This window comes from Cydia pomonella, chromosome 9 (genome assembly GCF_033807575.1).
Source record: "Cydia pomonella isolate Wapato2018A chromosome 9, ilCydPomo1, whole genome shotgun sequence".
Classification (NCBI taxonomy): domain Eukaryota; kingdom Metazoa; phylum Arthropoda; class Insecta; order Lepidoptera; family Tortricidae; genus Cydia; species Cydia pomonella.
The window spans coordinates 12,201,306-12,218,067 of record NC_084711.1 but is presented as its reverse complement, the minus strand read 5'-3'; the positions used below and the strand labels follow the sequence as shown (position 1 = coordinate 12,218,067).

The 16,762-nt window shown below is 37.6% G+C and overlaps 1 protein-coding gene across 1 annotated transcript in view; it reads left to right on the top strand.

Moving 5' to 3' along the window:
- Positions 1 to 16,762, top strand: part of LOC133521397 (uncharacterized) — a 50,875-nt gene that overhangs the window by 15,265 nt on the left and 18,848 nt on the right. Inside the window, exons 10-15 of the mRNA XM_061856339.1 lie at positions 110 to 599; positions 683 to 793; positions 1,736 to 1,915; positions 2,028 to 2,089; positions 2,390 to 2,538; positions 16,500 to 16,657. Of these exons, the coding sequence (XP_061712323.1) occupies positions 110 to 599; positions 683 to 793; positions 1,736 to 1,915; positions 2,028 to 2,089; positions 2,390 to 2,538; positions 16,500 to 16,657 (1,150 nt within the window). The remainder of the gene's footprint in view (positions 1 to 109; positions 600 to 682; positions 794 to 1,735; positions 1,916 to 2,027; positions 2,090 to 2,389; positions 2,539 to 16,499; positions 16,658 to 16,762) is intronic.

The following is a 16,762-nucleotide window of genomic DNA, read 5'->3' as shown; positions in this document are numbered from 1 at the left end:
TCAGTGCTTGATTTTAGTTTGTCATGGGAACTTCTTATGGGCCTTTTTTCCGTCTGCATTTGGTTGCCGTGATTGTATGAAGATGACCTAAACTTTTTTATTATTCCAGGATATTTTTACAAGACGCCCTCAAGAAACTTCTAATGTCTGATCTCAAATACTGCCAAGCTGAAAACGTGGAGCACAACTTTTGGAAAATTTTGTATTACAATTTCATAGAAAAGTTAAGAAGAAACTTAACACAGGTTTCGCCAGAAGACAAAGTAAAAGCGGTCAAGCTATTAAATATAATTATCGAAGAAGGAAATGATTATTTCGAGAATCTCGTTCAATTGTTGGAAACGACTTACAAGTTTAATACGGACGACTTCATCAATGACAACCACGTCTTGCCACCGAAAGGCCTCGGCTTCATCGGGCTAGCTTTAATCTCTGTACAAAAACTGTATATATTTTTGGGCGATTTGACCAGATACAAGGAGCAAATCAATGAGACTAATAATTTTGCTAAGAGTAAATTTTGGTATACGAAAGCTCAACAGATCAATCCAAAGAATGGGCGACCATATAATCAGTTAGCTATATTAGCGGTTTATGCTGTAAGTACTGCTTATTTATTTAAAAAACCATGACTATGACGTATGTGGGTTAATTAATTTATATCGGAAACATTGTATTTCAGAGGAGAAAATTAGATGCAGTTTACTATTATATGAGAAGTTTAATGTCATCGAACCCGTTTGCATCTGCAAGAGAAAGCTTGTTGTCTTTATTTGATGAAAATAGGAAAAAAGTAAGTATATAGTTTAACTATATATATTTTACATTGATAAAATTTTTCTCCATGTAATAAGTAAAAGGCGAGAAAAGATCAAATAAGGCGTATTCGGGTAATTGCGAATGTCGAAAACCGTAGGATAATTTTAAAAAGAGACTCGTCACTTGTATTGTGATAGAATTTTGGGTGATTTTCATCTGATTTTCGGAATTATCCGACACGAAATTACCCGAATAAAGCTTCCCTATATTTTTCGCTTACGTGTTAGTACGTAGTTCCTATACGGATAGGTAGGTTCTAGGTTAGGTATAGGTTACAATCTCTGGCTTTACTAACAATCCTAAAAAACTATACTCATTAATCAATAATTTCTTCTAGGACATCGTGCGAATCCCTCTATTAGGTCTAAGCCCTTAAGCCGCATTTTATGTAATATGAGAAAGAATACGCTCGTTACTATGGAGTCGCGTACTACGCATGCTCGCTGATAAATGTGATTTACCCCTATTTCGTAGATATACTCGGTCAAGCAAATCTTGTCAGTAGCATGAAAAATCGCGGGTTAGCAACACTGTTTTCGAATAATTCCAAAATCGCGTGTCATCTGTGTTTTATCTGTGGTATGTGGAAAGTGAATGACAGCCATCATGTTTGTTTACATTCTGAATCGTTGCTATTTCAAGAGAAATTTCTGCTGTCACCATTAAATATCAATATATTAATTTATATTATAAATTATTTGTAAAATTTGAGGTTACGATAGTTACATGTTTTTGGTTCGATGTCCATTGCTGCTTTTCTTAGCGCAACACCTACGCAATAGTGCTTTTTGAGTGTTGCCCTACTTCGCTTTGCCGTACATTGCTACTGACATACTTTGCTTGACAGACTGTAAGTCCGGAAATGATTCTCCTGTGTGACAGCCGAGACACAATATAATGTAAGATTATGTTTCAGTACGAAGCGGCAGAGAGGAAGCGGCGGGCCGCAGCGGAGGGCGCGCAGCCGCCGGAGGCCGGCGCCGGCGCCGCGCGCGGGCCGCGGCGGGAGGCGTGGGTGCGGCCGCCCGGCGCGCGCGCCGCCGCCCCGCGCCACGACGCGCTGCTGCAGCGCCTCGCGGCCATGACTCCTGTCGAGGTACATGGGATTGAGTAAATGCTTTTACTTAGTATACATACTGTATTTTGAAATCATGTATAAAATATGTAAGTGAACAATATTAAGTACATATGTGTGAAATTTGTTGCAGTTAAACAAAAACTTCATTACGAGCTATTTACACGTACACGGCAAGCTCATCACTAAAATTGGGTAAGCTTTATCGAATCCACATAGTTTACTGGCTTATGCCGCATACAAACGCGCGTTAGCATCGCGTCTGTATCGCTGCAAACGTGCGTTGTAGGCGCGTCTGCGTCGATGTGCAAAGGTTTACAAGCTGCGTCTGACCTGCGTGCGGATCGCGTGTGTATCGATACAACCGCGAGTCGACGGGAAGTTAAAAAAAACGCGGTGCATAGGCCCTAAAATTGAACATTACTCGTTGAATATCAATAGAAAACCAAGCCTCACGCTCGGCATTTCCACTCATAACACATACTGTTCTAATAGAATGGAGACGTTCCACGAGAGCGCGGGTCAGATGCTGCGCCAGTTCCGCGCGCTGCTACACCGGCAGCCGCTGCCCACGCCGGCCGCGCGCCTCCTCCAGCTCACGGCGCTCAACATGTTCGCCGTCGAAGCCACCGTTAACACCCAAGGTATTTATACACACTCGTCATACACTGTCGTAGGATGGAGACGCTGCACCAGTTCCGCGCGCCTCCTCCAGCTTACAGCCCTCACGTTCGTCCTCGAAGCCACCGTCAACGCTAAAAGTACTTTCATCACACTTACTCGAAAAAGTTCTTATTTCATGCAGGTGTACTTAAGGACAAAGGCCTATTTTGTTCCCGGGGGAGTTATGGATTGTGAAAAAAAAAAGATATAACTCCTTAGACAGTTATAGCTTTTTTTTAATTTTATTATGTCACTTATTCACACAAACCAAGTAGCATAAAATGAGTTACTTTTAAAATACTGACGTTTATAATTTAATATTTTTGTTTATGTTTAAAATTAAATAATTTGATTAATTTGATAAACAGCCGTTTAAAATATTTTTACATAATTTTCAATCGTGGCTGAATGCCGAAAAGGTCTGTGCCCTCGATGTTAACCTGTCAAGAAATTACAAAATGGCGGACGAATAATTGTCACCGTATTTCTGAATTATTTCGTTTAAAATTTAGTTTTTTTCTTCGCAAGTGCGATGAAAAACATTGTGTGTAACTCCGGGGGTAAGAATATTGCAAACTCGGATATTTAATTCCCTCCAGCCTGCGGCTGTCGGGAATTACCACCCACGTATCCAAAATTTCTGGCCTCTAACTCAAGCTTCTAACTCTACAAGCCCTAAGTTCACAAACTCTACACCTTAGTCAAAATATGTGGCTTGGCCGTACTCAAAGTTAGTTAGTTAGTGCTTCTGGGCATTTTCCGCAAATCAACAACCATTGTGCCTATTTTGCGTGAAACGAGGTAGCGCTACTCTAACCACCCCAGCTCCTCCACGAAGCCTAGCAAAGTTTTCAGCTTGCTAACTGCCTCTCTTAGTGTACACGGAGTCCCTAGGTATTTGTTCCTGTATACTTCAACATATTTGCAGTCTAGGACAATGTGTTTTGTTGCTTCCTTTTCTTCCATACACGCTCTGCACATGGGGCTGTCTGTTTTACCCATATTGTGTAGGTGTTTGCTTAGTGTGTTATGTCGTGTAATTAATCCTACTATTTTACGTAGTTGGTGTCTAGGTGTTTTCAATAATATATAAGATGAGCTTGTGGTTAAATTCTAGTAAAATATCCTTGGTCTGCCTACATGTGTCCATGTCATTCCAGTATTTATTGTGCAGTTGTCTGTGATGTAAGTCTAGCTGGTTGTGTATATAGGATATTGGTAGGGGATGTTGGGCTCGGGTCCATATGTTTCTCAACCTTTCCTGGCCAGTTCGTCCGCTGCATCGTTTCCTCTTGATCCACTATGCTCCTTTATCCATTGAATTGTTACTTTGTTGCCTTCTTTGCTCACTTCCGTGAGGCTTCGATGACATTCGAGTATGAGCTCTGAATTAAGTTTGTCGCTGCATATATTTTTATTAATATTTATTTTTATTTTTGTTTGTTGTTATAGGTGTCACTAACATAGATTTATAAGTTTTGCTGTGCTATGTACTAACACTAATATGGATTGTATTATTCGAATTAAAAATATTGAATTGAATTGAATTGATAGCGCTTGTAGTACTGATTTACTGTCTGACAGTATTAGTTAATTTTCATGTTTTACTTGTCTTATTAAGCATTGCAAGCTTTTATTATTCCTGCACATTCAGCTTGGAATACCGTGTTGTGTTCTCCCAGGGGTTTTGAGATGTGTATGTTCAGGTCCTCCGAGAAGACACCACATCCTGTCCCTTCATTTGTTTTTGAGCCATCTGTAAATATTCTTAAGTTTGTTTGGTCTAGTCCTTTCTCTTTCGGATCTTCTGTTAATGATATGGCGTAATCTTTCCAGAAGATCATTGTTTTTAGTGTTTTGTCGATGGGCGCTTCCAGCATGGGTAGTTTTGAGATCTTATTTTATAGATCTTCTTGTGCGATTAGCTGAAGGATGTCCATAGGTTTAGATATTTCAATCGAAGAGCCGTGGCAGCCGTTTCTTTCTGTAATGTTCTATGTGTAATGGTAGGAGTCCTAGCATTATTTTTAGCGCCGCTGTCGGAGTAGTCTCATACAGCCCGTCGCAGCCACACATGCCAGTCTTTGTGTTTTGTTTAGTTAGTCTATTACCGTGGTTAGCTGGGTGCGGGGCCACCATACGACGGTGCCGTAGCTGATCATTGGCATTATTACCATTTTGTATAGCCACAGTATAATGTGAGGAGCAAGTCCCCATCTAAACATCCTCCGGCATTGCCAAAAGGCTACTTTTGCTTTGTTTAGTTTACTGTCCAGGTGGTTCCAGTTCAGTTTATCATCCAGGATTATGCCTAGGTATTTTACATCCATTGAAAGTGTCAGTCTTGTGCCAAAAAGGGTTGGCATTTCGTATGTGCCCAGTTTTCGTTTTGTGTGAAGAGAACCCCGGTTTACCGGGAACCCGGTGTGTGTAGGCATGTTGGTTAGGATGGATTTCTATGTTTTTTAGGGCCGTGTTCTTCAGTTCTCTGTCAGATAGTCTTTCTAGTGTTTTTAGCATGAAGAATGTAAGGCTGATTGGTGTGAAAGACTTGGGGTCTTTTACTTCCCTCCATTTATGTGGTATATATCTAAAGGCTATACAGCTGCACAATATATTGGATAGATGTTTTATTAATGTATGTCCACCCCATTTTAGTAGGGCTGGGTAGATTCCGTCTGTTCCCGGCGATTTAAAGTTATCAAAACTACCGCCCAAGTGGTTTTGTTATGTTCTGTTATGCATTCTGCTGTTCTCCATTCGCTTTCAGTTCTAAAAGTTGTTTATTTATTGAAGTTACCATTATTTTTCTTTCTAGTCAAAACATTTCACGGGTTTCATTATTTGCCTTTAGCATGTTAATACATAATATATATTCAATGTCGCAACAATGAAAATGTTACGTTTCCAACTATAAAGTGAACTCATCCGGTTGCATATAGATAGGCACATATAAAACAATGTCGGGTATATTTATACTTCTTCGAACACTTCCAACCATTCTATCGCTCAAATAATTGACTCATAACATAAGTAGTACTTAATTATTTACATTGTAATATACATTAATTCTTGCAGCTACAGACGAGTAAATAATAGAAACTGTTAATTCCTATCTGAAGTCGGCTTAAGAGCGCCTTTTGGTTACCTTTTAAGGTGTGCAGTAAAGAGTATATGTGACAATCCAAATAAAAAAGGGACCTTATGGCAGTCGGCGCTTACGCCATTATTAGCGGCGCTCCAATGCTATATTGCGGTACTACGCGACTTAAGCACCGATCGCCAAGGTCCCTTTTGATATGGATTGTCACATATTTTTAATTAACGCTCAGTTTCATTGTTGATATAAAAAGAAATGAATAGGCGAAACGAGTAGTGAAACTCATAAAGGCATATGTTATGCAAAATCTCTCGCAACCATGCACCCGGGTTCTATCGATCATTGGTCTCCGAAAGCGAGCCTTGTGGCTTGCGTTTTGGAAATTTCCCGTACTTACGCATCCCAAATTACACGTTGTCCATAACTTTGATTTTTTCTAAAAAAATATTGATAATTATTTTTGAGACCCCTATCTGTCACACACCGATATGCCAAAATTCAACGCTCTAGTCCCATTTCGCTTTTTTTTTTCATTTAAATAAGTAAATTATGTTTTTTCACCACCCCAACTGGTAAAGGCCCTCTTGATTGTTCAAAAACTCATGAGAAAGTTGCATTTTATCCACATGTGGGGCAAAGTAAGCAAATTTTGAGTTGGTTCTTTATGTTAGCTGGCAGTGTTGGGCGTGATCAATTAATTGTGTAAATTTAACTGCAAATTATAGTTGAATTATTTGTAGTTGGTTACATGTATTAAGATTACTTTGTAGTTTGTAATCGAAATTACATTAATTTATAATCAAATTTACTCAATTACTTCTTGATAGGCAAAGATGAGCAAATTTAGTACTTTAGTACTCTCTCTTAAGTAAACAAAATTAATAATCACCTGCGGCCCAACATACAAAAAATTGCTATTTGAATTTGAAATCAATACTGTAGGCAATAAGGTTGAGTTTCTTTTGTTTTATTTATTTATTTAAGCTTTATTGCACGATATAAAATTGTACAAATGGCGGACTTAATGCCTTCAGGCATTCTCTACCAGTCAACCATTGGGTCAAACAGAAAATGGGTTTTAAAATAAAATGAAACAAAAGAAATGCAACACTGCACGGAATTATAAAAAGTTTAAATTGCATTGAATTAATTAGTCCTATGGGTAGGCCCGTGGTTCTTAGGAGGATAATATTTGTTTTCTATGATTTTTTCATACATTTACTTAACCTCATGCCAAATAAATCTAACAAAAATTCTTGGGTGTCGCTTCATGGAACTGACCACCTGACAAGAACTCGTTTTTGCCCTAAAATGTTCATATTTTTTAATAAGTCGTCCCTTTGTAAAAAATCTTGTAAAACTAACATTCCTTTTTTTAAATGAAAAGTCGAACTTGGTATGTTAAGATTAACTTAAAATTCGTTCATTTTTTAACCTGATTTGAGATACTAAGATGCTCGAAAAAATTTTTTTGAGTAAAAGTAATTTGTAATCGCATAAAGCAATTTATTACAGATTACAATTACAAAATGTAGTTATTAATTTGATTACTATCTACAAAATGTAGTTAGTAATCGTTAATAAAAGATACAGCTACTTTTTCCTAGTAATTCTAATTTGTAGTTAAAACTACATTTTGTAATAATAATCGTTAATCTGTAATCCAACTACTTTTTGCCCAACACTGTTAGCTGGTAGGGCTAGTTTTGGATAGTATTTCTTTTTATTACGTTCATATGTATTTTATTTGATTAGATTTATTTGGTATTTTCCTCGCGCGAGTGCGGTGAAAAATTTTGTGTTTCACTCGGAGGCAGAGTTGGTTTAATCCTCGTGTCTTGAAACCCCCGCAACGCTCAAGATTCCACTTCTCGAAACTTCAATTTTGGAATCTTCCGCTTGCTCGGGTATCAATATTAGTACGAGCGATTAAACAACAGCTTTGCCCCCTTGTAAAACAAATAACTATTGTGACATCGAAAAAAAACAAGTTGGAGAACTTTTTATTGTAGGTATCTTTTAATAATACAATGCAAAAGGTTTCATGGAAATCCGTTCAAAATACTCTGGTTCCTTGGTTATTGTATTTTAAAGTGTAACGGCCACTCCGGTAAAATATCTGTCAGACAACACAGTCTGCAGGAAGGATTTTTAAATTTGTAACATGTAGGTATTTTTTCAATGTTCTCTCTTTATTCGCCACTAACAAATAGTAAAGTTTTTAATGACTGTAATGCACGTGTACGTATTATGTACGGACGCATAAAATCAAATCATTAGTATGGTAGTTGAGATGACTAAGTACTTAGTTGTTAAATTGTAAGAGTTTACTTTGTATGTATTTGCATTTTTAGGGTTCCGTAGCCAAATGGCAAAAAACGAAACCCTTATAGATTCGTCATGTCCGTCTGTCTGTCCGTTTATGTCACAGCCACTTTTTTCCGAAACTATAAGAACTATACTGTTCAAATTTGGTAAGTAGATGGATTCTATGATCCGCATTAAGATTTTTACACAAAAATAGAAAAAAAAAAAATTTTGGGGGTTCCCCATACTTAGAACTGACACGTATGCCCTCTTACACGTATACATACAACGCGTCTGGTCAACTATGTTGTAACACCTGCAAAAGAGTCTTTAAGACCAAGTTCGGCCTGGCCAGCCACATTAGGGCCCATAATCGGCGTAATCCGTAATGGCTGAGGTCGCCGTCATCGAAATCGATGAGGAGTAAGTAGTTTTTTTTAATACGTCATAAAATATAAAACAATTTTTTTTTTCGTCAAACCCATATGTGTGGGGGGATAGGTCTTCAAAAATGATATTTAGGTTTCTAATATAATTTTTTTCTAAACTGAATAGTTTGCGCGAGAGACACTTCCAAAGTGGTAAAATGTGTGTCAACTCCCCCCCCCCCCCCCCCTGTAACTTCTAAAATAACAGAATGAAAAATCTAAAAAAAAATATATGATATACATTACCATGCAAACTTCCACCGAAAACTGGTTTGAACGAGATCTAGTAAGTAGTTTTTTTTAATACGTCATAAATGGTACGGAACCCTTCATGGGCGAGTCCGACTCGCACTTGGCAGCTTTTTTTTATAAAGGGCCTTTGCCATCAATTGAGTCAAAACTTTGAATAAAACGACAAACTGGCACGACATACCATCCAATCCTAATGATTTCCTTGATAATCGTAAGGGCTTACGAGGGGATTATATCCAAGCTCTGTACAAACATAAACCGATAGTGATCCTATTTCCTGGCTCCTGACTCCTGTTTCCTGGAGGGATAGGCAGATCACATATTTTTAGTTATAAAATAGTTTGACTGTTCTGAAATGATTTTCACTCACTTTTTCGGAAAAAGTCGGTTTCTCTGCATTTTCAAACATCAAGACTAGTTTTCACCAAGGCGTTTCGGAAAACTAATTTTAATTAGTGAAAACGCACTTTCATAAAGGCGTTACGGAAAAGTAGCTTTAACTAGGGAAAACACGTATTGTATATTCAAATCGCGTATTTTATTTGCAGACGTCTTGGACGTTAAATATATTTTCCTCTGTCATCGCGTGTCATAAAATATATTCATGCTTTTGTTTTATGTAAGGAATACATTATTATTATCGTAATAAAGCGGCCTTAAACTCACCCAGTTCTGTTACGCTGGGATTATAAATATAGAAGGGCGTCCAGAGTTAACTATCCCCCAGCGCGTTTTTGTACACGGATCGCTTACTTTACTCGCTAGACGGAGCAAATAGGACTCTAAATTTCAAGTATACTTCCGTGCGTTCATATCATACCCAACAAATAGCAAGCACTGGAGGATCTGCCAACCTTGTGGCCAAAATCAAAAACTTATACTTGACATGATACTTCACGCTAGTAAGTAGGCGCTGCCCTCTAAAATGCTTCTATGCTTCAGTGGGCATTGGAGAATCTGTTACATATATGGCCTATGGCCTAAATCGGAAACTCGAGATTTATAATACTTGACAAACAAGGGGCTCCTGTGCAGTTTACGCAAGCTCCCGAGAAAATCGCGCTATTTAATAGAAGAGTGCGATCGCTCAATTCAGTAGCGTGGACATAATATATAGTGCCTATGTAAATTAAAATTATCAGCAAAACATGATTTTCAAAGATTAACATCGGCTGTTTATACAGTGTGTGTATGACTGGTGAAGTTTGTAGTGTAGATAAAGATCTACAACCATAAAAGCTTCTCTGTGTGTGTTTTTAATTTCGATTCGACCTTGCATAATGTAGAGTCTATAGGAGGTAGTCTGTGTTTTTGCATTACCTTCTCACAAGTTGGTAACTCGTTTTTAAGCTTATTACCTTCTATTTTAGGAACTAAGCACACAAACGTACGCGAAGACGGGACTCGGGGTGCGACCTTGAGGAAAAATAGTCACATGTACAAACGCACGCGGACTTGCGTGTCTAATTAAGGGATAAATGTGATTATTTATAGTTCCTTACTGGAATTCTTTCCTAGAGTAATATTGATTAATATCCTTTACCGATATATATCGACTTAGGTTTTTTTGTAATTTTTGAAAACTCTTTCTACGGTGTCGCTTTCAGTACAGATCAAACAAATGTATCTTGTATCTTCAGCGAAAATTAATGGGTTTCTTAAAATTGATGCTCTTTACAAACCATGGTTATGCTTACGTAACTTTAGCTTTCGTAACTTGAATATTTTAAAAACTATGAATGTAGCCCTGACAAAATAATGGTGATAGTAGTAGCGAAGATGATTAGACTTTACAGGTGAATGGTGAGTACGAGTAGATCTCTAGCGGAATATTGACATGAGACTATAAGTAAGATGAACCCATGCTCTCGTTTTAAAATTTTATTCGTCATTCGTGAGTAGTTTTTTTTATTTTTGCTTATTCGTCTTTCGAATAAATTTTGCACATCTCTGATATTCGGATTTTTTTACCAACTGCTAAACTGAGAGTACTGAACTATTTGCCTACATTATCGTATGGATTACAGAAAAAAATGTTAAAGGCGTCAGCTAGCTTGTGCGGTTGCACCAAGCAAGTGAGCGGGTTAACGAAAAATAGTGTAAGCAACGCTGACGCGTACGACGGATTTTACCTTTATTTTATTTTATATACTACGTCGGTGGCAAACAAGCATACGGCCCGCTTGTGGTGGCAGAAAATAGGTAGCTACATTAAAAAAGTTTAGCCCCAAAGTCGTTTTTTGGGCAAATCATATTTTCTGGAACTGTTCTCTTTTGTTTATTTCAAAGGTAGCCCCTGTTTATCATGAATAGGGATTGCAAACCGGATTGATTTTCAATCCGGCTGGATCCGGCCGGATTTTGGCCATGATCCGGCCGGATCCGGCCGGACCGGATCCGGATTGGTATAGGGATATTAAAGTTAGTTAAATGACATATTTTTCTAGTTTTTTGCGTAATACGTATTCCTAAATCTATAATTTGAAGTTAATAAATAACTTCTTAACAATAAAATAGAACTTAGTAGTAAAAAGTGTTACAATGTAAATATCACTTTAAAAACAAAATATGAAATCTATTTTTTATTAAATTTAACCATTCACAAGTACTCAAATTTTCGATTATAAATTATGAATTTGATTAGTTTCCAAAGCCTGATGATGGGATTTGGGGTGGGGAATGGAACTCCTTGAAAGGACAAGTTTTTGTAACTGTTCTTTGATTGAATTCTTTGTAACGTTGACATCCATTCTAGTAACAAAAGAATATATTTTACTTTTAACCAAAATGATATTAAATGCGCTCCAATATTATCTTGCTCTCATTTTTTTGTGCGAGAAAGTAGTAGAATGTATGATTTAAAAAAAAATGATTTTTAGGGATAGAAGGGCAAATTATAGGGAACGAAACACGACACGGCGATCTCGTGCAAAAATAATAGAGTGTAGGATTAAAACTAATGCGGAAAGGGACTCCCTAGGAAAAGTTACATGGATCAAATAAATAATTGGCTAGACGTAGAGTAGCACGTACGTAGGAAGATGAAGGAAATTGCATAAAATTGGATGAAATTGTGAAGACAAAAGATTCTCTCTTAAATTTGAAAAGAAAAGAATCTATGTATATATATATATATATATATATATATATATATATATAAATATAAATATATATATAAACTAAAGATTATCAATATTATCATATATGTATTTATTCACACATATTGATGAGCTCAACTCAAGTCGGTTGAGTACCAGCGATTTAATCCTGTTCATTTGTTTAGTTTTAATAACAACATTATGACATAACATTAACCTTCTCTCTAGCATAAATTACAAATGCCTTCCATGGCATCTCCATCCTTTATTTTTTCCTTCTATTACAGTATTTATGTAATCGTCATAATATATCATGCCACCAACATGAAAGAAGAAGAAATTCTTTCCTGTTCCCAGTTATCGTCATAATAAATATATTTTTATCTCACTAAATTTAAACTTCTTCATTCATTTTTTGTTCTATTCAACTTCATACCTCTCATCCGTCGCTTTTTCTTCATCTAAAATGCACAGCGCGTGCTGTATTTAGGCGTTTTTTTTATTTTACCGGATCCGGTGATTTTTTTTCCGGATCCGGCAGCTCCTGAAAAGTACCGGATCCGGCCGGATTACCGGATCCGTCGGACCGGATTGCAATCCCTAATCATGAACTAGCGACTCGCCCCTGCTTCGCACGGGTAAAAAAATAAACCCTAAAACCACAGGGCGGACACGCCGTACATGAAAAATAATTTGCGTTTCTATGTGTGAACGGCACGTCTGTACACGCGTCATTATGTGAGTAAGTTGCTTAGGGCTGACTCTCGTGCGGCGCGCAGGGAAGGCGAAGCCGAAGCTTGCCGAGCTTGCTTGACGACGATCAGATAACCCGATTTAATTATGTAAACAAACGAAATGTTAAGGTTTTCTTCCGCTCCAAGTGTCAATTCGTCGGTTTATGTATATTCCTGAACATAGGTACTTGGACTCTCAAGGCGCCATTATTAAATGTAAGTTATTGTTTTTATTTATTTCATAGTACACATTGTTCATTCTTAAAGTGAAAAACTAACGCGAACCTCCATAGCAACAAGTCCTTTTTGTGACAGATAGATATCAAGAGGCAATTTCTATCAGTCACATATGCTATGCTAACAGTCACAAATTCAACGAATAGCTTAATATACATAAATAGGTAGATGTATAATTATAATCACACATTTTACACTGTGTTATTACGTAGTAAGGCATTTGTCTTTCCGAGAAATACTCGTTTTAATAAAAATAATCAGAATCCCTAAGGTTATTAGTTAATCTATTACCTTCACCAAAATTTTTAGAAATTAATGTAAAACATAATTATTTCGCAATTCACATACGTAAACTTGCAGCTTCTCTCGATACCCTATTAAAAATACTATACCTTATGTATTTTATTCCTGAATGTGATGCACAAGTATAGTATTTATTACGGAATAGTTATAAATCAGCCTATTATAATATTATTATATGCAAAACTGTAACCTTATTTACTCATCTTCTTTCGTCTTCTGGATATTCGAAAATTTCATTGTTTATTTCTAGAAACTAATACTACATGTCATAGCAAATACACCGGCATTTTGAACGTTCCGTCATCGCGATGCTAACCAAACTGAGCTTTCGCCAAAAGCTCGTCAATCTGCTGTCGCGGGGCGGTGCGTGGCCGTTCTGTGTGATAATAATATTACTTATTCTTTGCCTAAACCTTCCTCAGGAATAACTCATTGGTAGATGAAAACCGCATGAAAATCCGTTCTGTAGTTTTTGAGTTTATTGCGAACATACATAGGTACGTACAGACAGACAGACTTTAGGAAGGCGTGCGTGGAGCCGAAGCTAACAGGGCAGAGGCCCTTTAAGACAAGTTGGATGATATGTAATACACCAGCTAGAACCCATCCACGGCTATAAATAGATACCCGTAAATCGGTCCTAGCTGGAGTAGAGGCTCTTGTAAATACAGTGGAAAAGAGTGCCGGTTATGGTGTTGAAGTTATTAGGCTGTTTAAAAGATTGGGCTATTGCTGAGAGGTTCGGATACCTGCTATAACAATGTCTGTACACGTTATATTATTATTTCGGTTTAGACAGGCAGCTGATGCGGGTCCGTCTTAAACATAGTTCACTTAGCACGATTTCACTGTTTAACACCGCGGTTGTTGTCCACAGCGGCTGTGTTGTTTTGTTTACTGATTTCAATATTATTTAAAGTAACACGTGGATTTCCTTTTCAAAAGTACCTTTTTTGGGAAATATACGAGAGTTTAGCGAAGTTGGTTCGTTTCCTGTGAAAAGTTACGAGAAATACTCGTATAAGTTATTATGTATGCAATAACCAAGGTTATTGTTATTCTACGAGATACAATATCTAGCTGGCACTGATTAGCAAGGTAGTCAATTGGCGAAATTAATGTATAAAGTGTGCTTGTAAATGTGGTTATTTCCTGTGGCTCCGTCCGGGCGCAGTAAAGGCTTGTAATTACAAATTACAAGTTATCGGAGGTTGATGCACCGCGCTGCCGCTGCCTGCGCCCGCGCCCCGCTCCAATGCACCGCGCACATTTGACGGAGACAGGTTCAACAAACTGACGCGCCGAAGCCGCAGTGACGGCCTCTCTTTTACACCATTACGCGTAATGATGTTTTGGATTATATCATAAATAAATTACAGCTGAATGGCGGCTTTGTCTATGCGCCTTTAAATCAATTTGAGAAACTTTACACCTGTCTTAAATAATCCTCGGCATAAAGTTGTATCGGGTATTGGACGCGTAATCGATATGGTCGAACGGTTAGCGTGGAAGTCATGTTTATTGAAGATATCTTAGATAACAGCGTGGTATTGCGTCGCAGGTGCAATCCGTGCTGCGTATTTTTAGCTCTCTATTTATACCCGACCGGCTCGAGTTGGCGAGCGACCGAGTCGAGTCCAGCGAGGCGTCCCAATCACTCATTTAATGCCCATGCTTTGCACTTCCCTGACAAGTCGACCGGCGAATGACTCCTAAGCTTAATCGCACCTCTAGTTTAGATTGCCTTGGTAATGTATTTGAGGAACTTGTCGAACCTGTTGCTAGAAATGGAAATAAAAAATAAAAATACTTTTACGTTTGCGAAAACTATGGTCTAGTAGCCGTGACAGTTTAATCACGTAAACAAGAAATATAATAATATGTAGTAAAGTCTCTGATTGATTGTGGTTCGCTCGCTTCAAAAGAGAAACCGGAGTATAATAAGATACAGTCGAGATTCCTTAATGTAATTATGCAATTACTGGCCATGCTAACTTCCCTTATCGCCAGGCTTGTGGAAATCCCTACAAAAATAAGCTGATTCCTGGAACTTGCGTCGGGTATAATTTTATGTTGGAGTATTTTAACAGGACTACACACCGTGGGTTGAATATATACGATCTTTTTAAATAACAGGATATCATTTTATGTTTTTGGTGTAAAATGTTTTATACACAAAACCATAAAATAGAGTTATTGCTTAGAATATTTGTTTTTTTATTTAATTTTTATTGCACAAAAGTAAATACAATCGTACAAAAGGCGGACTTAATGCTATAAGGCATTCTCTACCAGTAAACCTTAATTTATTATCAGACAGATTCCTTTTGGTCCTTCCTTCAAATAAATCCTTCACTGGACAGTATACAGTACAGATTATATTAGCGGTTCCTTGATACAACGTCCACAAGGGACCAAGTTCTTTATTTCTATCTATCAAGTTATCTTTCTCACAACTTTGAGTCAGCAAAAAAAAAAACACGATACGATACCATGATATTGATAACTTAGATGTCGTGGATTTTGAAGTGTATGCTGTTATTACTTGAAAGCAAATTATGTCTATTAATCGGATTAGGATCTACCTCGAAATCTCTGGAACAGTCATGGAATTTGGTATGTGTATACATTAAAGGCCCCTCTTTCATGCCCACACCATTTGGACAATGTGTACCATCCAGGAGAAATTCGCGTTTTACTCTAAATCTACATTCTTTATGAAAATATAGTGTAAGGCACTATTAAAGCTTATTCAATTCTACACAAAAAAGTCTTCGATTTATTTGCGGAAAAAAATACATCTTGTTAGTTAGTTCGTCCAGTATCCTAAGCTACAGTATGTACTTCATCAGTCCTTCAACCCATAACCCTACTTTCTGGTTAAGTCGCAGTCGAGTAAAATGCTAATATTGAGGTAGATCACGTACAAGTGTATAATAAAAAGTGAAATTCATATTCCTCCGAGTTTCCTATAAAGAGAATGTCCCCTGGAAGTGTATTAACGTTAAACTTAGATTCAGTAAGTATTTTCTATAACAAGATGTATTGTTTCCGCAAAGACATCGAGGACGATTTTGTGTAGAATTGAATAAGCTTTAATGTTGCCTTACACTATATTTTCATAGAGAATGTAGATTTACAGTAAAACGCGAATTTCTCTTGGATGGTACACATTTTCGAAGATAACTGCGATTCCTCGAGGTCCCCAAATGTCAAATGGTGTGGGCATGAAAAAGAGGCCTTTAATTTACATACATACCAAATTTCATGACTGTTCCAGAGATTTCGAGGTTGGTCCTAATCCGATTGTGCTATATGTTAAAATGCGAGTTTTCTGAAACAATAATAAGAGCGTTTTTACCATGAAGAGGATTGTCCGCAATCTTCTCTTATGCAATCAGCTCAATTATCATTTTATTGAACTGCAGGTACCAACTTGTAATTTTATATAGTTGTCAATTTTGGTACTTTTTGTTACACCAGGAAGCAATACGTCTGGGCGCTCCGCATGGTTAGATTGTGCGCTGGGCGTGTCCCTGCTGATGTTTGGCGCGATGCTGGAGCGCTGCTGCGCGTTGCTGCCGGAGCCCGAGCAGTCGCAGCACCACGCTGATGCGCTGCTTCTCCTGCCAGCTATCAAGGTGCGGAATATTTGTTTAGTAACGTTAGTGTGCTTGTCCTTTCTAATGTTCAGTCCGATGCTGTAGCTCGTTGCTGCCCGACCCTGAATGCAGGTTCTCATGGTG